Source organism: Cricetulus griseus, chromosome 8 (assembly GCF_003668045.3).
Source record: "Cricetulus griseus strain 17A/GY chromosome 8, alternate assembly CriGri-PICRH-1.0, whole genome shotgun sequence".
In the NCBI taxonomy this organism is placed as follows: domain Eukaryota; kingdom Metazoa; phylum Chordata; class Mammalia; order Rodentia; family Cricetidae; genus Cricetulus; species Cricetulus griseus.
The window spans coordinates 36,120,549-36,143,160 of NC_048601.1; the positions used below are offsets into that span (position 1 = coordinate 36,120,549).

Sequence of the window (22,612 nt, forward strand, 5' to 3'; positions counted from 1 at the left end):
TTTGTTAAGGAGGGTTGCCCTAGGTACTGCTGGGTATTTCCCAGTATCCCTGTTTGTACTCATTAGATATCATGAGCGCTCCCAATATGTAACATCCAGAAGGGTCTCCAGACACTCAAATGTTCTTTATGGGACAGAAATACTGCTGGTTGAGAATCAATGATCCATCAACACATCTCTCAGTGTCTTTAGAGTTGCCATGCTGTTTTGTATACCATTAACTTTACAGGAGGAGTGTGTATCATATTTGTGTTTGTGTGTGTGTGTGTGTGTGTGTTTGTGAGTGTGTGTGTGTGTGTGTGTGTGTGTGTGTGTGCGCGTGTGTGTGTGTGTGTGTGCGCGCACCTGCGTGCACACGTGCACGTATGCATGCATGCAAACATGTGAGAGAAAATCCTCTATGGACAAAATGCAAATCTATGTATAATGTAGACATAGACTTACAGTCACTTTGTTAGAACATCAGCACAAATGATTTAGAATCACAGGCAAGAAAAAGTAACCTTCAATGGTCATGCAAGGAGGGCAGGAGGAAAACAATCTATTTCTTAAACATGGAATCATTTCATGCCTAAGCCTTATGGAAACACAGCATGAAAACATATGTAGGGGGCTGAAGAGATGACTCAGTGGTTAAGAGCACTAACTGCTCTTCCACAAAAGACCTGGGTTTAATTCCTAACACCCACATGGCAGCCCACAACTGTTTGTAATTCCAGTTCCAGGGGACCTGACACCTATGGCAAAACATCAATGTGCAGAAAATAAATAAATAAATAAATAAGTAAATAAGTAAATAAATAAATAAGCTGGGCAGTGGTGGCACATGTCTTTAATTCCAGCATTGGGGAAGCAAAGGCAGGTGGATCTCTGTGAGTTCAAGCCCCGCCTGGTCTACAAAGCTACACAATGAAACCCTGTCTCGAAAAACCAAATACATAAATTAATTAATTTAAAAAATGAAAACATATGTAGAGCTAGGGAAATGGTTCAGAGGGGTGGAGGACTTCTTGCTGAAGCATGAGAACCTAATAAAAATGTCCAGCACCCACACAAAATGCCATACATGGCCATGGACACTTGGAACTCCAGCTCTGAACTGGGGGGAGACAGAAGTTCACTAGAGCTTGCTAACCAGCTGCCAGCACAGATCCAGATCCAGTGAGAGATTCTATCTCAGAGGAAGAAGGAAGAGAGTGATGGAGCAAAACACCTTATGCCCTCCTCTGACTTCTGCCGGCATGGGTGTGCACACTCACACACCTGCTCATATTCTACATACACATAGAATATGTACACATATACTCCCACATACATGTACTGTACACGTAACACCAAGCTCGGAAATATAAATTTTACTGAAATGTGTGCACAAAAGGAATTTCTCAGTATCTTTTACATTTCTTGTTTGTAAAATTGATACCTAAAAATTACACACATTTACAAGGAACTGTGTGATGTTTCTCTAGGAACCTTCACAAGGATTCTGTGACTCATGTTCCTCCCAGACTTGTCAACCATCCGTTTCATGACAAAAATTCAACAGTGGACTATTCTCCACCCATAAAATACAAAGGTACATATCACTTAAAACTCATGAGTAAACATGAACTTCAGGGAAGAACCCAACAGTCACTTCTAGGCATCTTAATGCCCACCTGGTTCTTCCTGTAGTCTTGCTGTGAGTGTCTCAGGACCCTGTAGCAGAGTCGGCAAATGTGTCTGAAAGGCGCATGGCGCTGGTCCCCCAGCTCCTCCAGCCGAAGCATCGGGCCATCCCCACAGTCTGTGAAAGGGGCCTGCAACAACTTGAAAATCTGTTTGTAAAAAAAAAAAAAAAAAAAAAAAAAAGAGTGGGATGCCATCAGTGTTTGTTTTAAACTCTAACTCTCCCCCTCCAGAAAGGCACACACCTATAGGAGTAGTGTGAGATTCTACGTGTCGTAGAATAGTATTTTAAGGTATGTTACTTTTGTTTATGCTCTGGAACATTTGTTTAATGATGCAAAGATATGCTTGATTAAATAAAATTCAACTGTGGTCAGTAGGCTGGGTCAGCAACTAAACTAGTTGACAGGAAGTTGTAGGGAGGAGCCAGGTGGAGAAGGGTTTATAAGAGAGAGCGAAAAAGCATGAGGACTTCTTGGGAGACACAAAGAGGTGAGCTAGGTGAGCTGCTTGCTATTCAGCCTCTCTGGGAAGCAGGATTCTACCTCAACCTTTGAATCTTGAGTTCTTTAAGTGGTGGGACAGAGATTTAAATATGTTTCCTTAGTAGCTTTGAAAGAACTCTTGCGGCCTAGTTGCTGCTGGTCGTGGCAGAGCTGCAGTTGATGAATAGCATAGGCATAGCTTAAAGGAACGGAACAATTAAAGAAAAATAATACATATGGAAAGGTTTCTCTACTCAAACTCATCAAGAGACTTGAAACCCCATCTGTCAATCAGTTGGGCTGGGCTTCCACACATTCAGCCCCCCTAGACCTCATCAGTCCTCACATACACGGTGGAGCATCAATTGGCAGAGTACAGAGAGGGGATTTTTGGGTGAAATGATACACCTTTATGACTTCTGCCAGAGAGAAAATCAAAACAGATTAGCATTGATCCAGGCACTAAAATTGAAGTTGTGTGGACTTGCTAAGTCAGGTTTCACAAACATCCACAGTCCGACTTTGGAACTCAGCTGTCTGGGCCTGCCTATGCAGGTACAGGCTGACCTTAAACACTGAGCTGGCCTGCCACCCCTAGAAGGAGATTCAATAGGTTTCATAACAGTTTGGAAACTATCTTCCTGGTTTCATTAGGCTAGCCAACCCTTTTCCTGTAAGACAGTGTGACCTTGGCCACACCAAGCACAAGTATTCAGGAACAGGATGCAATTAGCCAACCTGATTGTGGATTAGACTGTAAAAACAGCCATCATCTCATAAAACTTTAGAATACTTTCCAAAGGCAGCTGGATTTGGTGCCTCTTAGAATACAATCCTAGTAAGACCAAAATGAATGTAATTCTTTGCTATCAACTAGATTGATTTGATCTCAGGGAACACTGACTAAGAGCGCAGATCCTGGCCAAAGAAAACTTGTTCTCTCACCAGGAAAACACAAAGTGCAGTATCTATAGTACTTAAGTACTGTGAGGATTAAGACAGACAGCAACTGTAAACCTCAGAAGTACAGTGCCCTATAGAATTGACCAACACAGTTTTAACCCCTCATGGGATGGCTATTGTGGGAATGAACAAGGACAGTAAGCTAGAATTCTAATCTAGGATTCACACATGAAACATCTGGATGTAATTTATTGTTGGACTTCCCGCCTTGTTGAAATGTGAATTTGTCTATCACAGCCCAAGAGGAAGAAGGATTTCCTCATGCCGAATTCTCAAGGAGAACTATGAGGCTTTATAACTAGTCTCTTCGTTTTGGTCACCAGCAAGTTCCAAGGAAACAGAAAGCAATTCTCTGGGAAGCTTTGAAGAAGTACACTGTGTATCATCTAGTGTGCTTCCTGTACCTGGCTTTGTCGTGCTCCTCCCTCGAATTTGTCTGTCTATTAAATACCATCAATACTCAGGATTTTAAAGGGCCCTAGAAGTTCATGGTAAACGCTTGGTCCTTGATGCAACCCTGTTGATAGTTGAGTCCTTTGGGAGGTGACTGGGTCATGCAGGCTCTGATCTGCTTGGGTGGACCTAGCCATCGGCAGACTCACAGCTGAATGGGTTTCATAAAAGAGGACTGATCACAGAGCAGGTTCTTCTCTGCTTCTTCCATGCAGAGGTGAGCAGCTTTGCCCCAGCCCATTTTCCACCATCGTGTACTACACCAGAGGCCAAGAGTGACGGGGTTAGTGACCATGGACTGAACGAAACTCCTGCAACTGGGAGCCACAACAGACCTTTTCTCTACAAGATTATTTATAGGTATTTTGTCACAATGACAGAAAGGTGACTCAGAACAAACTGTCATCTAGATACTTCTGCAAACTGCTACTCGGTGTTTATGGAAATATTTAGAAATGATCACTACAGCTCCCCATAAGTGTTAATATAGGCCTTCTGGGTTTGTCATATACTGCAAATTCTCTAAACATATGAAGTAACCATAAGGAACTATGGCACATTATATTATTTTTGAAGAACATAAAGGTGTCACCTGAACACTTCTTATGGCACCTAATAGGTGAACACTCACATGGTTCCCAACAACTGGACTGGGGAATTGAGCCATGAGAACACATGGAGAGCCTTACATATCTGAAAAGGCTGCAAGCTACATAAACTGCAGTCTGAACAAGGCAAAATATTATCATAATTAAAAGAGGAGTTGTTGTAAAGAGTAATGAAAGAACAACGGATGAATTGGTGGAGCAGAAAATTTAGGGGGCAATGAAAATGTTCTATAGATTTTTAGGGCAATAATACCATGATAAACCAAATCATATACAACATCAAGAGAGGACCACAAACTATGGACCTTGAGTAATAGTGATGTATCAATCCATGTTCATTGAGTGTGATAAATGATCCATTCTGCTGCAGGGCATTGACACTGTGACAGAGGATACAGGAGGGCACTCTCTTGCCACTTAACTTTGCTATAGACTTAAAACTGCTCTAAGAAATCAGTACTTTTAAAACAAACAAATCCATACTCTACATCTTCTGGGTTAGAGTCATCATGGCTCTTTGTATGAGCAGAGATCCCGCAGGCTTCTCACAAAGTTAACCCCGAAGTACCCCAAGGCTCACTGACCTGTTTGAGAATATTCTGTTCCCTCATCAGCTTCTGCCGCTCTCTGTTGGGCTTAGAGAAGACTACTTCCAGCACATCTTGGCCAGAGTTCGTTCCACCCGTGACAAAGTAGACCAAGTCTTCCAGCAGCTTGGTGACAGACCTTAGGAGAGCAGAGCTTGCTAAAGAAAGTGTTCAAACTTCAACAGGCTAAAGGCATTGCCTGCAAGTTCAGGCTTTATGAACAAGGTAAAGAGAAAAGGACTCAGGTTTTCTAGCTCCCTTGAAACCACAACTGAGGCTGACTGATCTGCATAACAGGACTCAAACAAAACAAAACACAGGTGAATAGAAAAGGACCTGTTTCTAGAAATCATAAATTGAAGCTGCCCATGAAAGCTCGGACCTGCCCGTCTCACACACAGCTCTTCAGAGACCTGATCTTCTTGCTCCCCAAGACCTTTTGTAAGTGTAGCCACAGAGCAGGACTGCTGTGTCAGTACCTGCAGGAGGCCCTCACCTTCTTTCGTTCTGGGTGATGGTACCCTTTTCCAACTTCCCAGCAATGGAGCCCAGCACCTTGCTGGCATCATTGGCAAAGTCCAGGTCCCGAACCTCAGCAGGAGAAACAGGAACTATGGCGAATGCCTCCTTGTCCTCCTTCAGAGGAGAGGTACCAATCTGAAAGTCAAGGGAGTTGTTGCAGGACAATCTTGATTGGGAAAGTAAGATGTTAAATCAAACGCTTTGTTTACAGGATATTGGGCAATCCAAAGAACTTGGGAGTTCTCTTGGCATTAGTATCAAGCAGACATAGAAAACTTCTACAAGGATGTTCTCCAAATAGGAAATTAGTTTTGTGGGGACTGGTGAGGTAGTAAGGGGGGCTATTATATTTTTAAACATTTTTTATACATCTGCATCATGTATATTCATTGTGCATAGTACTAAGTACTACTGAGTTATAAAGAGCTATTTCTGTGTGAATATACACTGTGTGGTAAGAATGGAAAAGAGCAGAAGGAAATCCAAGGGTGAACACATGCAATAGGAACAACTGTAATTTTATAGCTTCTTTTATCACAGGGAGGATGTAAGATTCTTATAATTAATTAACAGTTTATTAATAGAGAAAAGGTAACTATGGAAAACGGCAATTACTGACTCTATAGAACATAGAGACTATATTCTTTTAATTTTTCTATGAAGCTGAACACACCCATAGGAGAAAAAAATTATAGAAAGAAAAATTCCATGTGTATTCATGCTATCTAAGCTTAATGACTGGTGGAGAAGAGGGGTGATGGTAAACAGGTGTAGGCAAATTTCTTTTAGATACACAAAGAATGCATACTCATTATATATGCTGAGGGAGAAAAAATACTAAAGATGGAGGGGGAATCAGCCAGATATCAATGTATCTCAAGGCACAAACATTCCTGTAGCCAAAATCATGTTAGACATGAAATGAAGAGAATTGCTCAACAGAAATGGACAAAAATGAAAGGTCTGTTTCATTTTCAAATCCAGCCCTGAGCCTGCTTCACCCAGATCCCTTGAAATAATTTTTTTCATGACAAGTTTGGTCATGACTGTACTCTTACCAAAGCTAGAAGAAACCCAACAAAGTTCCCTATCTCCCCACCTGTTGTCAAAGGAGCCTTTTTTATCAGAGTAGAGACTAAAGGGAGCCAGCCAAGTTCTGGACTTACCTTCAGCATCACAGGTTTTTCTTCCTCCTTGTCAATGGGAATGTTTGTGCTGTGAACCCAGGTATTTGTACACAGATGTCTGAGACGAACATAGGAGTTCCTAAAGGGAAGCAATGAAAAATCTCAGACAGAGGGACATTTGCGTTGCTGTACAGCCACTGGTCATGATAACGTGGTCTTCATGAACGAAGCTAAAAGGAAAACAGTAGCCTGAAGAGACAAAGGGATAAGACAAAGACTTTAAAAAGTTACTAATCTATACACACAACGAATGCCTACAAATCAATAAGTAACATGAATAAGGAAAATGGGACAAAGACACAGGCAATACTTTAATGATAAAATATAAATTGTGGATAAACATTCAACTTAGTATATAATTAATACAAAATGAACTGCTATTTTTGTTCTATCACATTTCCAAGATGCCAAGTCTGAGAAAAGCTAGCACTTAGAAGAGCGCAGGGAAATAAATTCTCCTAAGCTTTTATGGTAGGTATTTTGTTTTAGTGACAGGATTGCTCACAGGCCTTGACATTCTAGACACAAGCTACACCACTGAGCTGCCCTCTGGGCCCTTGTACACTGCTCGCTAGAATGTAATAGCCAAAATTCTAGAAAGGAGTCTGAAAGTTTGGACAACATGATAAATAAAACACAAACACATAAACATAAATATCTTCTTTTATTTACAAACTCCATTTTTTTATTTTTCTAGAAGAAAAACAGCCCAGGTGCAACAATTGTTACAAAGATGTTCAGTCAAGTGTTATTTGTAAGACTAAAAACTATACCATCTAATGTCCATAAAAATCTCGTCCCCTACAGTGTATGTAATGGCAGTTTCTTAAAATGATAACAGATGGTAATCACTTACTTGAAAACATATCCACAATACATAATTCCACTAAGATCATTCAAAGTAGCTCACAGTTCCATGTATGACAAATCACATGTTACAGTTGTGTCCAGAAACCTGTTTAGAATCTATATGAACCCAGGATCTTAAGTGCATCTGATTCCCACTGAATAGTTGAATTATATATAGTTGCCACTTGTTTATATTTTTTGCTACGTGATTTAAAAATCATTTTATGGTTATTTCTGTCTATGATGAACATGCATCATGTTTAAGCCATTTTTCAACTCAACTTTATTTCTGAAATAGTAGAAAACAATGGAAGGAGTTTCACCCTTCAAGAACTTGCAATCTCTTTAATGAGACAACATAAGAGCACACCAAGCAAGCAGAAGGAACAGGAAATGGGTACTAAAAAGCACAGTTAGGAGATGGATGAGGAGGGCTCAGAAACATGAAAGCATTCTCTTACAGAAAACTGAGATGACTCTGAACTGCAACTTTAGACACTGGTAGACTAGGGGCAGACCAGGTAAAGTAGAAGTCATTCAAAGTAAGAGTAATTTAGGACCAAGGTATGCCACATTCATGGAAGAGACCAAGTCAGACATGCACTTTCATTAGACCTTGGTTTCCTTTGATGTAACTGTCCTAAATATTTCAAGGCAAGAAGAGGGAAACCCTAGTGTTATTTACTTTGACTAGCATGAATTATACAATTTGGACAGGATATTAAACAGGGGCATTTGTAGTTTTTTCATTCTGAGTGAGTTTGGTTCGTTTCTGTATTTTCTGAGTGTAACCAAAGCTTGGAGCATAGTTTTAGTTGGATAATTATATTCCATAGAGTTCTACAACAAATGTTATCAAAGGTACATAGGACATTCCATCAATTCCTCTGATGTACCATTCCTCATCCTTAACTCAAAAGTCATATTATTGGGACAACTACACAAGAGTCATACAAGTAGATGTCCTGACAATGCTCTTTAAAATATCTAATTCATGCATACTGCAACTTTATTATCTGGTTTAAGATATCTAGGATTGGTCATTAGCCCTCTTATTTGGTTCTGAAGTACTCTTTAGCCACTGACTATCATAAAAATGCATTTGCTGATACTACTTGTGCACAAGGCTAACTTTATACAATGCAATCTTTAAGAAAAATATAGCACAATTTTAAAATGACTTATAGGCTAGCAAACATAGCTATGAGTGCCATTTTAATGCTTTTGTGCTGTTTTATTTGGTTCTCCTGTGTTCCTCCAACTGCCCTACTCCACAGCAGAGTTTTAATATGCAGAGAAAGGAATGTGTTACTCCTAAGGTCACTTATATTCCACATCATCAATAGATAAGAGGCCCTATTCTCTTCTGGCTCTGAGGATGGCAGCCAAGGATGAGAATGAAGAAAAAATGTTAAGGCGAAGATCCAGCAAGATCATAAATGAATGCCTTGGTAGACCATGACAAAGCTATTATCCCACAAGGCTGAATGTAAGTCCTCGTCTCTTTTTTCTAAGCTTAGAATCAGTCTTAGTACACCTGCTCACAGAGAAAGTTGGCCAACACGAAGTAGCAATGAACACACAGAACACAGAGGAGGGGCCTCAACCTGCCAACACCACTTAGCTAGCTGACTAGAAACCTAAACTTTCCATCTCCTTGGGATTATGGGGATTTCCAAGCCACTGGGGAATACAGGCCAATGAGTTCCAGGTTCCCTCTTTGCCAAGGAATGTAACAAAGAAGATTCTCATGGACAGTGCGATTTTTTAAATCACATCTTTCCTTCTTCACTAGCCTGGCAATCGCTGAGCACAGGCTATAAATGTTACTCCCTTGTTTTCGAACATAGTAAGAAAAATTCACTAACATTCAGAACTGAAAAAATGGAAAACTATTTAAGCTGTAATGTTTCTGAGTTCTGCAGACCAGCACCTATTTACATAACAGATAGTCGATGAGACAGGAAGCTTTTAAAGTACAATATATCCTACCTCAAAATACACTTTAAAAGATTTCAAAATGAATCAAAAATCTAAGTGTAAATAATGAAAATAAATAACACCATGAAGAAAATATCACTATAAAATTTTGTGATCATGGTTTTTTAGGTAAGAAGCCAAAAGCAGGATCAACTAAATTGACCCTGTTCAGGACACCATCAAAAACTGGAAAAATAACATTCAAAGAAGATATTTGCATATCATGGATCCGATGTTTGTATCTAGAAAACACATAACTCAATAATAAAAGGATGTGTAACTAAGAAAAGTGACAAAGGATATGAGAAGAAACACCTGTAAGTATAATCAACATGGTTGACCATCAGAGAAATGTAAACCCAAACCTCAATGAGATATCACTTCACACTAATTAGGATGACTCAAAAAATAATAGTGACAAATATTGGTGAGAACTGGAATCCTCACATACTTGCTTGATGGGAACAGAAGTGTTGTATCTACTTTGATAGACAACCTGTCAGCTCCTCAAAGGTTAAACACAAGATTACCCTACAATGCAACAACTGGCTTCCAGATTTGGACTCAAGAGGAATATGAGATCACAAAATGTTTGTGCAAGCAAACATTCACGAAGATATCACCCATATACAGACCAGGGCACAAACAACTAAATAGACACCAGGCACTAAAAGGGGAACTAAAATATAAAGTATGTGTCACCCATAAAATAATTAGACATAAAATGAGGTAGATGCAGCAAAGGGGAGCGCTTATACGTTGTTGGTTGGAGTATAAGCTAGTGTATCCATGTTGGAATCAATCTGGAGGTTTCTCAAAAAGCAAGAGATAGAACTACCATATGATCAGCAGTACTCTTCCTGGACGTATGGCTTTATTTGCTATAGAGCAGTGGTTCTCAACCTGTGGGTCACAACCCCTCTGGGGGTCACATATCAGATATTTACATTATTATTCACCACGGTAGCAAAATTCCAGTTATGAAGTAGCAGCAAAATAATTTTATGGTTGACTGCTTTATTGACAATAGCTAGGAAATGGGACTCGACTTAGATGTCCATCAATACATGAGTAGATGAGAAAAATGTGGCACGTGTATCTGCAAAGACAAATGGTATCTGCCAGGAAATGGATGGAACTGTAAAAATTATACTAAGTGAGGTAACCTAACCCAGACCCGGAAAGCGAAACACCTCATGTTCTCTCCCATAGGCAGATCCTGGCTTTAAAGCTTTTGTTTTGTGTTTAATGTGGAGCACAGGGGAAGGCAGGAAACTAGAAAGATGCCTTTTTGGAGGGGGGAAGAGGATGCTAAGGAAGAAGGCAGACTACAGGTGAAACGGAAGTGGTGAAGTGGAAGACTGGGGGGGGGGGGGGGGAAGGCTTAAGTGGGGGGGGGTGGAGTAGGGGGCACATCAGCATATTCAGAAGACTGGGGAGAAGGGGAGGGGAGGGCTAACCCAAGGAAAGAGACTATGAAACAGTACATGAAAGCCTACTTCAAAACAATGCAACTTAAAAAAAAAAAGTAAGTATACTGATGGCAGAACACTGTGAAATGAAAAAAGGTGGAGATTAACAATGAAAAGACTGAATGGATGCCCCTCAGCCAAAGAATGAGTAAAGAAAATGTACATTTACACAATGGTTAAAACAACAACAACAACAACAACAAAAAACAATGACATCTTGAAATTTGCAGGCAAATGGATGGAACTAAAGAACGCCACCCTGAGTCAGGTAACCCAGACCTAGAAGGACAAATATAATATGTATTCACTCATAAGTGGATATTAGACGTAAGGCAAAGGATAACCAGCCTACAAGCCACAACCCCAGAGAATTTAGGTAACAAAGAGGACCTTAACAAAGACATACATGGATCTATCTGCCTAGGAAGGGGAAAAAGAGAAGATCTCCTGAGTAAATTGGGAGCATGGGGGGTAAGGAGAGAGGGTGGACGGGGAGAGGGGAGGAGGAAAAGGGAGTGGGGGAAATGTATAATTCAATTAAAAAAAAAAGAATGAATGGGAAGAGAAAAGGGAGGGAGATGGGAGGTGAGGAAGGGGTAGTAGTGGGTAACAACCAAAACTCAAGATCTATGAAAAAGCCTTATGGAAGCTTGCCCATTAGTAAGCTCATTTTAAAATCCAACTACAAACTACAGCTTGAACAGAATTACCCTGCATGAGAGGACAATGTTGCTTCCAGGAGACTTGGGCTATGAAATGAATACTGCACCACAAGGCATGGGATAACTCCCTGTGAGTTACTGGTAAGGACAAGTCCCAGTGCTCTCTGAAGTAACACAAGTCATTGCCATTGCCTGTGGATACCCATGATAACCACATGGCAAGAGCCTATTGCTAAAGATACTATATGATTTGGCTTCGGGACACAGGGAAATCAATCTCAAAACTACCAGGAGACATTCTCCCTGCTGGCCACTTTCACGGTGACAGAAGGTACTTAATGTATAGGCTGCTAAGGGAGGAAAAAAGGTCTTACCTACTGCTGGACCATCATGTTGCAGTACCAACCTGCCAGCCATGACGTGCCTACTTGTGCAAAAGTGGCCCAATTTTTATGAGGCAATTAACCACCTTCAGATTGGATTTGAGGTTGGCTCCACAGAAAGAGATTTCATGCCTTGTTCTATAACCCAGGTCAAAAGCTCATGCATGGCAAGGGATGTCATGGGCCTCGAGGCAAAATCTGCTATTATTCTGCTAAATGGTCATGTGGTCAATGCACTTTCTAAATATTCATGCTTATATCTATAAACCTACAGAAGACGAAGGCTGCTGTCGACTGTGATCAGAGAAACTTCTTTTTGTGGTGGACAGAAGTCAATGGAGGAAGACATAATCGGTCAGAATGTTGAGAATAAGAGCCTGAATGTTCAAACCTGAATGGGGATCTGTGATTATTCCAGCACTGCCAGGGCTCAGGGAACATCACGGAAGAGGAAGCAGAAAAAAAAGTATAAGAGCTAGAGAATAGGTCTACAAGTCTGCTGTGAAATGCAGACTTGTAGACATGACATGTTCATTACATGCATGAACTAATGGCATCTGTGGTTACCTATACAAGATTAATTTTGAAGGTAACTAAGTAACAGGTTTTAGATTTAGAAGAAAGCTGTGCACACCCGTGGAGTTTTCCAGATTAGCATCTCAAGACTCCCTCAGATTCTCAAGGAGTGAACAAACTAGTGGAATTTAGTAACTAGGAAATCTGACTGAACAGCAAAGGGAGACCTTCTCACCTTGTAAGGTTCTGGTCTCTATGGGCACTGCCTTATACTTCTCCCTCTTTGAAGGGACAGAAATAGCAATGAGCCTAAGTCAAGGATGCTGATTTTGACAGCAATCACACAAGGGGTGATGTTCTAGTTTCTTAGCTCTCCTTAGGCTGAACAGGAAAGTGACAAGGCAGACACGATGGAATACAAAGGTATACTCAATGAGGGGCCTCCTGAAAGCCCAATAAATGCCAGTGAGACATCTGCCACCAAATGCAAAGCTGAAGAGAGAGGAGTAATGTCTCCACACTCAGCCATTTACCAATGTGGGTTCTGCTACAGGACTCTAACTTGTGATACTTTGCTTAAACTCTCTAAGTCCCAATGTCTTTCTATAAAAGGGTGGATAATACCTACCTCACGGGACTTCAAATATGGTAAGGTTATAAGCTATGTAGGATGAGTCTGGTATCTACTTAGCACTATGATTCTTATGTAGTTGGAAATCAGTGGCTGGTATATTCATAAGTAGTATTGTTTGCTGACTTTGTGAAGAACAGATTTTTGACAAGGTGTGTTGGTGCACTCTTTTAATCCCAGTAGTTGGGAGGCAGAGACAGGAAGATCTATGTGAGTTCCAGGCCAGCTAGGAAAACATAGTGGAACCCTGCTTCAAAATAAATAAGTAAACAACAGACAGACAGACAGACAGATGCCTTTGGGGCCAGTGAGATGGATCAATGCATAAATCACATAGAGCCCAAGAACAGCCCCCTGAAAGCGGGGGTTGGGGGGTGGGAGTGGGGGAACCATACCTCATGTGGTGGCTTACAAGTGTCTGTAAATTCTATGGGCACCAGGCATGCACATGATACACAGACATACATGCAGTAAAAAAATCTATACCCATAAAATTAAAATAAATTAACTCTAAAAAATTTTAAGAGAAAAAGAATGGCATCTGAGTTTGATCCCTGCACCTTCAGAAAGGCTGTCCTCTGATCACCTTACTCACACCGTGCAGGCACACATACACAATACTAAAAATGGTTTAAAATTTGGCTCTTCCTTTTATAATATACCATGACAACACATTCTTAGGCAACAAAAGCCATAGTTAAGTTGACTAAAATACACAAAAACACAAGTCTAACTTTTCAATATTTAAGTCAGCTTACTGTGCACATAGTGATTTTCAATTTTTAAAAAAATTTCTTTTCAATTATTTATCCAGCTAACTAAGAGATTATCCAGGTTTGGGAAAGAGGAAACTACTGAACCACCTGAGGTATGTATCAATAACATAAACAGCACTTTTAAATGAGGTGTGTGTGTATCTGTGTGTGTGTTGTATATAGTGTGTGTGACTAATGAATGTAGATGTCAAAGGACAACCGTGGGTGTCAATTCTCACCTTCCACACCTTGCTTGAGACAGTCCCTTGCTCTCCACTTATACTCTAGGCTACTAATACACCAGACCACCAGCTCATAAGCTTTTGCGCAGTCACCTGTCTCTACCTCCCCTCTTGTCAGAAAAAGGACTGGGATTACAGAAATAGGCTTGTGCATTCAGCTTTATTGCAGTTCTAGGGACTCAAACTCATGTCCTTTAGCTTGGATGCCAAACATGTTATCCTGTGTGCCAGCTCCATAGCCCCAATGCCGTACTTTAAAATAAAGAAGTATTCTGTCTATGTGTATGTGCTTTTAACGCATGAGCCATCTCTCCAGCCTCATCAATACAGTACTTTTGACCCAACCACTAAGAACTTACCATTGATGAGCCACACATAACTCAATGTCATGTTGCAGCCAGTCCAAATGTTTCACCAACTCCTTCAAAAGTGCTTCAAGAAAAAGGCCATGATGCTTTGCATTCTAAGAAACACATCCATGCCAGCCCTGATTCTCTTGGAATAAGGAATTTTAAAATCATACCTTGGGACAAGGCTGTCACCTCCACGAAGAGTAGTGGGGTCTAGCTCAAAGATGGAGGAGATGTCATTGCCTTCAGGCACGGAGACCAGAGAGTATACCATTTTTTCTTGTGCATTTCTCAACCTACTCCTAGATGCGTCCTGATCAGGGTCCACCTGAGAACAAAAGGTATCAAGTGAGGAGCTCTGTATGTAAAAGCCTCACTTACTATCATTCCACAGTCCACAGGAAGAGAGGAGAAACAACAGTGAGTGTCAGCAGCTGGCAGGAGAAGGACCACAGGTTCAGAGTAGACCAACAAAGTGACCACTGGCCACTTGACCTAAAATGATTTATTCTTGACTTCTTTGCGTTGTCATTCAAAACGGTCAAACACTGTGAAGGGACAACAGCAGAGGTTTATGGAAAGAGCTATTGGCAACAAAGACCTTCACTCCATATAGCCGTACCCATCTAAAACACCTGGGGAGCAGAGATGCACTTGAATAAACTTGGCCTGTGAAACTAGTTATTTGTGGTGGTACTAATCTACAACAATGGTTGTCTACCAAAAATATGACACAAGCATTTCCTAGGAGAAGGAATAAAATAAACCCGTCCAAATGTCCCTGTGTAATAATTCCAGTTCAGTGTCGCAAGTCACTCTAGACTTGAAGAACATACATTGATTAAGAAGGCCACTGATGACAAAGCAAAGGGCTGCTCATGCTACAGTGGGATTTGACTGAAATGAAAGAAAATCCTTCATGTAAAACCTGGTGAACAATGATGAAAGAATCCTGGGCAGCTCTAAGGACACATTCTCATTTCCAAAGCAAAGCCCATGTTGCCGAGATGTTAGCAAATGGGCTTAGTCTGAATGCCTGCTCAGATGGGCTCTGCTTCTCTTTCAGCTCAATAACCACATGAGCAATTCTTTTCAATGCCTGACCACATGCCCTGTGTCTGCTGGGAAAACATGATTTCCTCATCCCGGGCTTGCTTCTCTGTGGCTGAGGCATTACCTCCTGCCCAAATACATAGAGGAAGACAGCACCAGGAACACATAGCAATCAAGAACAGGAAGTCAAGTCAAAGGAAAAGGAAGCAATGTGAGAAAACTCAGCTCCACAATGAATGAATGAATGAATGAATGAATGAATGAATGAATCTTCTTTCGGTCATATTAGATCTGTAATCTCAGCTAACAGGGCTACTGGAGAGGCTGGGGTTGGTAAGGGTTGTGGTAGTACTTGATTGCAAGAGCTCAAGGCTAGCCTAGACAACACAGCAAGATCCTATCTCAAAAAATAAAGCACAAATAAACATCCAATCTCGTAATACCTTATATATCAGCAAATCTGAGGCCTTTTATTCTCTCTATGCTAAAGTAACATCTGGATCAAGAACACTCTGTGCCTTTGGCTCAGGAGAGAAAACTTGGACATCTATTCTCTTCCTAACTCTTGTCACCTGAAGTGTCTCATACACACTCTCAACAGAAAGTCTAAACCAGCTATAACTCATGGCTTGGATACAGGAAGTGACAGTTGAGAGACTGCAGCAGATCTCGAGGAAAACTTGTGACTTCAATAAGCTTCCTCTATCTAGCCAGGGAAGCCAGAAGCAGAGCCCTCAGTACAGTCGGCATATGCCACCTAGTGGGAAGAAAGGCACACATTTAAAGAGCAGCAGAGAACAAGCCTCAGGTTGGCCTTTTACTCTCTCTGGGACTGATTTTACGAGCAGTACACTGCTAGTTCAATCTAATGCGTCATTGATGCATTTCACCTTAGGAAAACCAAGAGCAGGTAAGAAAAGGAATGTTTTTACTAGGTTTATATGACTAGACTTTCCATTCTCACTCACAACCCACAGCGGCACTGAAGAAAGCAGGATCCTCTCAAAGCTAATACTTGTCTATGGAAACCAATGCTGTGCTTCCAGCCTACTTGGTCAAGTGAAACTCTCTCTGCACACTCATCCTCCATGTGCAGACCCAAGTCCCAGCAACTGTGGGGCAATCAGTGCAATGCCATCCTGATCTACATCCACCCAGTTGGTGTATCATTGGCACGGAGAAATACCAGACTCCAAAAGACCTCTAGATAACATCATGTTAGGACCACCCACCAAGGCCTTTTCTAACTCTTATGAAGTCAAGATGACCTGCTGGATATGAACACAATAAAAAGTCCCCTACTGATCTTGTGCAACCTGAAAGTTTTGCTTGTTCAGTGGAGGAAAGTGAGGCTCAGGGAAGGCGAGTTACTTGTTTGTGGTCACACAGCTTGTCAGTAATCAGTCTGATATTCAAATGAAGCTCTGTCTTTCTTCCCTCCTTACTGGGCTTGTGATCACAGCACTCTATCTTACACTGAGAATTAGTGTCTTCCTTCATATACAGAGCCCAAAAGAGCAGTGCCATCTTCCATAGACCAATGGTTCACTAGGCCATCTTCTTCCCATCAAATGGGTCATGGCTTGATATTCAAGCCAAGGGTCAGACTACCTCAGTGACACCTCAGCTAGCAGCACTGTGGCCACACAGGGCAGTTTCCTCTCTAAAATAATGTTCACGAATAAATGTCAAACAAGAAAATAAAGTCAGGCCAAGGATGCAGACTAGCAGGAAACTGAATTAGGTCTGTCTCCCAAGCTGGATTAGCCTTGGAGGATAAGCTTTCCAAATGTTCGCAGAAGTAAAGGTGACAGGGAATGGGAAGGAGAAGATGAGACCGAGGCACCCTGTCAGACACAGAGAGGAGGAGATGGCCCTAGTAAGCCGATGTAGTTACAGCCAGAAGTCCTCAGCCACAATGGTTTGGTTTCTTTCAACATCAGCCTTCTACTGAAACATAGCTAGAAGGCTGACCATTACCACAGGATCCATGCACCTTCATTTGGAGTTATTTCCACCTTACTTCCCGTCTTTGATGTGCCATTTCAAATGTTACTAGAAAAACAAGTACCCTAGACTATCTACCATACCAACCACTGAGAATAGCACAAACACTCGAATGTCAACAGACAGCAACTGTCCGGCGTTTTGTTTGGTCTGAATTCAGCATAATCAAGCACTCTACTTTGTGGATGTTCTTATATCCATGAAGCATGACCATTGCCTTCTTCGGCCCGTAGCTGGGTACACTTGTACCCCAAATATATACAGATCAATATCACTTGGTCATGATTTCTCTAAAACTGAATCCGTATTGCAAAGAAATTCCAAATCACATGAGAACCTAAAGCCCATTTCTGACTTTGTAAAAAAAAAATAAGGTTAGAGGTTAGCCACCTGACTGTTCCATCTGAGGACATGTGTGCCAGGCCTGATGTGTTAACTTTGAAATCAAAGGATACTATTCACTATCACTGCAAAAATCTAGTTGAGTCACAAGTCAAGGTCAACAGCACTAAGACAATTGTTCATAAAAGGCCAACTTTCACAAGGACCAAGGCCATCTCCCACCCAGAAATATTTCAAGAGATACTTATGCACTTCTCTAGCTTAGAGGTGGAGACTCTTGACTGAATATACAGGAAAGCATCAAAACCAGCAGGGCCTAGCCCAATCAGGCCTCAGGAGGACATGACTTCCTTTAAGAGAAGCACCAAACAAGATCTTATTGAAGGTAGTATAAGCCTTCCCCTTCCCCAACAGGCAAAGGCCACTTTCTTAAATGGGGCTCCAGGTTATTTGGCCTCAGCCTACCAGACAAAGACAGGAAGGCTCTTGCCTATACTTACTGAGGGCTGAAACTCCAGGCATTCTTCCTCAAAGTCAGGGTCTACCTGATGAAAAAGAATCATTAGGAAATTAAAACATCCATTGCTTTCTCAAGGACCAGGGCCCATCTGCAGGAGATGTCAATACCTGCAGCCATCCTTGAACAGCTAAGAACTTGTCCCTTCCCTCTATTTACAGAACCAGCATGCCACAATGACACAAGTCACACAGTTACAATACACACAGAATACTCCACCAGGCACTAATGTATAGACAAGGAAAACACAACAAATTCACTAGGAGAACAACAGTAAACGCCTAAGGCAAAGATAATGTCAACACACAGTCATTGATAATCCTGCTTACTTTTAGATAAAGAAAAAGAGGAAACAGGAGGCCTCTAGAAAGAGCTACATTACCTTAAGACACAACAGGTCAGACAACCACCCTTAATCATTAACCACATAATCAAAGGTTTTCAAAGCTGCTTAGTAGGGTCTCTTCCTCCCTAAGACTCCATTTTAAATGTCAACATAGACTTCTTCATGTTTAGTTCTTAAGTATTTAAAAATCATCAGTTTGTCCAAGTATCGGATACTCCAGGTGATTTACACATTTAGATTCCAAATTCCTAGGCTCAGTGGCAGCAGCAGTATTGATACCTACACAAACCCTTGGAAATCTTGAGCCAATGGTGGGGTCCTTTGATGCACTACTAGAATCTGAATATGATTGTATGTACATCTTCCATTGGATCGGGGTAAAACTCAACAGCTTTTACACAGCAGGATGCTCCTTAATCTAATACAAAAATGAAAATGGAAATTCCTCCTATCCTTCAATACTGAGACTTTCTTTCCTCATAAAGCTTTCAGAAGCTAGATATGGTGGCTCACACTTGTGAGTCTCAGTGCCTGGAAGGCTGGGGCAGGAGGGTAGAGAATTTAAAGACAGCTTGGGCTACAGAGCAAGACCATGACTAAAAAGGATAATTTAAGAGCCTGGCACATAGGGGGCGCATGCCTTTAATCCCAGCACTTGGGAGACAGAGGTAAGTGGATCTCTGGAGTTAGAGGGCAGTCTGTTCTACATAGTAGTTTCCAAGTTAGCCAGAGCTACATAGTGAGTCCTTGACTTAAAAAAGTTAATTTGATTCCTGATAGTCTTATAAGATTGATGACACCCATGTCTCCTCCTAAAGCCCCAAGGAATTAGATTTCTCTCTGAAATTCTCTAGTTCTCCATGCACTTCAATGCTTCTGATTTTATATACAGTGTACTGTGCAGACAAGTATCGGGCTCTTGTGTTCAGAGTTGGGGTGGTAAGTAAGTAGAAGCAAAGCAGAATATGACAACAAAACAGAAAAATCACCTTACAAACCTACATTAACATTATTTTCTAACTTCCTTTCTCCCTACTTCTTAATTAGTAGGCCCTTGTCAAGTCCCGCAGGAGGTTGCCATTTGTAACTTTCCTTTTCTACAGAAACCAGATAGAAGAAAACAGAAAGGCAGAAGGAAAAGCCTGGTGGCTGAGTACTCCCTGGGACTTCCAGGCCTCGAGCAGCTGTAGGAGAGTGAAGAAAGAAAATCACAGTGAATTCAATTTCCAAGAGAAATCCATGTACAGCTTACTTACCTCTGCCGCCAAGTAGTGCCCTGTAGCCAGGTGCTTAAACCTGAAGAGGCTGTTCCAGTACCCAGCTCCACCCCGACATGGGTCATGCTGGACTACCTGCAAGAGGAAAGATAGTTAACGGGTGTGGAAGAACTGTCAGTCCACACAGAGATGGCACTGAACTGGAGACATCACAAGCCACAGTTCACTAGTGGTATTTTCAAGCTGATGGGTAGGGTAGGTGGTCCAGCACCCTTCTACAAAGCTGTGCCAAGCTTCAAGATGAAACATCTCAATTCAGAGAAACAGAATCATTAAAATGATGTTTCTCCATAGAAGAGGTTATCTCCTAGTTAACATACAATGGTTGGAATAATAACTGCAATGCTATTTAGATCTTCTGCCTAATACTAATGAAATATAAGACTCCTTTGCTGGTTGTGTATATGGGTGTACATGTGTATGCATGTTCACACATTCGTGCATTCATCTTGTGTTTGCACATATAGAGGCTAGAGGTTGACTACCTTGCTCCATTGCTCTCCCTGAATCTGGAGTCTTCCATTTTGGCTAGACTGGCTAGCCAGCAAGCACCTGGGAATCTGCCTGCCTGTACTCTCCTAATGCTGAGGTTAGGGTGTATGCCACTACACCCAGCTCTTATGTGGAAGTGCAAGTCCAAAGCCCCAGCAAGTGCTGAGCCATTTCCCTTACCCTGTGAATAAAGATTCTGAAATTCATCCACAAAATGCACAAGTTGATAAAATGGAATTTCAGAGATCTTTTCCATACATGTACTTGTGTGCTGCAACACACTTGCAGATCTATGCTTTGAAATGTGAGAGACAGGAGAGTCTGGGGCAATTTACCATGAAACTTTCAGCATCTAGCCATGATAATACAACAGACATCCATTAACTACTGTGCCATGACATACAGATGACACCACCACAGTGAAAGAGAAAACTGGGAAAGAGTATGAAACAAAATACTCTAAATTTTATAGGGCTAATAGTTGCACCATCCCATGAATCTACTAGAAATTACTGAATTGTATTCTTTTCAGTGTGAATATAAAGTGTGTGAATTTCATTCCAATAAAGCTGTTAATTAAAAGAAGGAAAACCAGTTTTAAATGAAGGTAAAACAAAGATATTTTCACACAAATGAGAACATAGACAATTTGTCCACGGCAGACCTGAACTACAAGAAACAAGGGAAGTTCTTCTGAAGAAAGAAATCCTTGGTATAAATTTGGATCTCTGTGAAAGAACACAGAGCTTAGAATGGCAATTATACAAGCAAATATGGAAGACCTCTGTGTGGCCTGCATGTACATCTTTGAAGTATAAGTGACTGCCTCCCTGGCTGTCCAATGTTTTGACTTCTCTGAGCCATACTGTGCAAGGGGTCCCAGCCTACAGCCTGGAGGTTTCAAGGGCATACACATGCTTATATGAGTATCTAAGGGCCACTGGTTAGACACCCATGGGAGCAAGGCAAATAATAAAATGAAGTGATGTTTGTGATCCACGTAGAAACAAAATATGTGACCAAAACAACCCAAAGAAGAGTAGGGAGGAATGGAAAGAAACTATTATAACACACGACTATCACAACATGCTAACTAAAGCTGGGTGGCTATGCCAACACATAGTAAGAATCTCAAGAGTTCCTTGAATTTTTTTTTTTAATTTCGTTTTGTGTGTGTGAATGTCTTTTGTTTTTGTTTTGTTTTTTTGTTTGTTTTGCCCGATTGTATTTCTGTGCACTATATGTATGCAATGCCTGGGGACGGGGGCGTGTGCAGAAGAGGGTATCAGAATCCCTGGGAATGGAGTTACAGATCATTGCTAGCTGCCTTGCAGGTGCAGAGAATTGAAGTTGGTTCTCTCGTTCTCTCTCCAGCACCTCTAGATCTATTTGTTTTTAATCTATAAAAATACATGGTGTTGTTTTCCTTCTTTGATTTGGAAGGAACGCTCAAGTGTCAGTAAGGCAGAAGACAATTTAAGAAAGACTAAACATTTTCATAGGAAATTGAGAAAAAAAATACAAATAAAAACCTGGCAGGAGACAGCTCTTAATGGAGAAAAAAAAAAAAAAAAGTTGATAGCTGGTTGTCCTCAGAGGAAAAGAGGAAAATGCTCTCCAGTGGACTTTCAGGTTCAATCCCCTTGGAAAGCTAGCATCTTTTATTCACCTCAGTCAATTTTGAATGAGTAAGGCTTGGTGAACTGCATAAGGCCCTGGAGTGAGACACCCTGGCTTCTGTAGGCTCACATATTTCCTTCAACTTATGTTCAAGCAGGGAGAAAAATTTGTTTATAAAATGTCAACCATGCGAAAATATCCTGTCCACTGAAAAATGGCTCAATGGAAGTGGTTAAGCCAAGAAAATGAAGGTCTGTTTTTCTTCTACTTCCTAGATAGTCAGTTTTCCCCTCCTTTGCATCTACCACTTCCTGTTAACCTGGGGAGACTGCTGCCCTACCTGCCTCCTTCCTCTCCTGCTTCCTTCTCTCTGCTTCACTCCCACTCCCTGACTTCCTCTTCCTGCTTCCTCTTCTCTGCTTCACTCCCACTCCGACTTCCTCTTCCTGCTTCCTCTTCTCTGCTTCACTCCCACCCCCACACTTCCTCTTCCTGCTTCCTCCTCTCTGCTTCACCTCCATTCTCTGACTTTCCTTCCTTTTCTGCTCCACTCCAGCTCCCTGACTTCTTCCTGCCTCCTCCTTCCTCTATTCACTTTCTTCTCCCTCTAACACGCTTTGAACACAAAGGAAACAAACAAACATG

At 41.3% G+C, this 22,612-nt stretch overlaps 1 protein-coding gene across 12 annotated transcripts in view; it reads right to left on the reverse strand.

Annotated features, from left to right (window-relative positions):
• Positions 1 to 22,612, reverse strand: part of Itpr1 (inositol 1,4,5-trisphosphate receptor type 1) — a 342,412-nt gene that overhangs the window by 175,933 nt on the left and 143,867 nt on the right. For 9 of the 12 annotated variants that reach the window (XM_035448428.1, XM_035448429.1, XM_035448427.1 and 6 more), the window contains 7 exons: positions 19,835 to 19,930; positions 18,216 to 18,260; positions 14,487 to 14,641; positions 6,453 to 6,552; positions 5,261 to 5,421; positions 4,762 to 4,903; positions 1,659 to 1,817 (listed from right to left, as the gene is read on the reverse strand). In XM_035448428.1, the coding sequence (XP_035304319.1) occupies positions 1,659 to 1,817; positions 4,762 to 4,903; positions 5,261 to 5,421; positions 6,453 to 6,552; positions 14,487 to 14,641; positions 18,216 to 18,260; positions 19,835 to 19,930 (858 nt within the window). The remainder of the gene's footprint in view (positions 1 to 1,658; positions 1,818 to 4,761; positions 4,904 to 5,260; positions 5,422 to 6,452; positions 6,553 to 14,486; positions 14,642 to 18,215; positions 18,261 to 19,834; positions 19,931 to 22,612) is intronic. The other 3 variants (XM_027429028.2, XM_035448436.1, XM_035448434.1) reach the window with 1 other exon arrangement.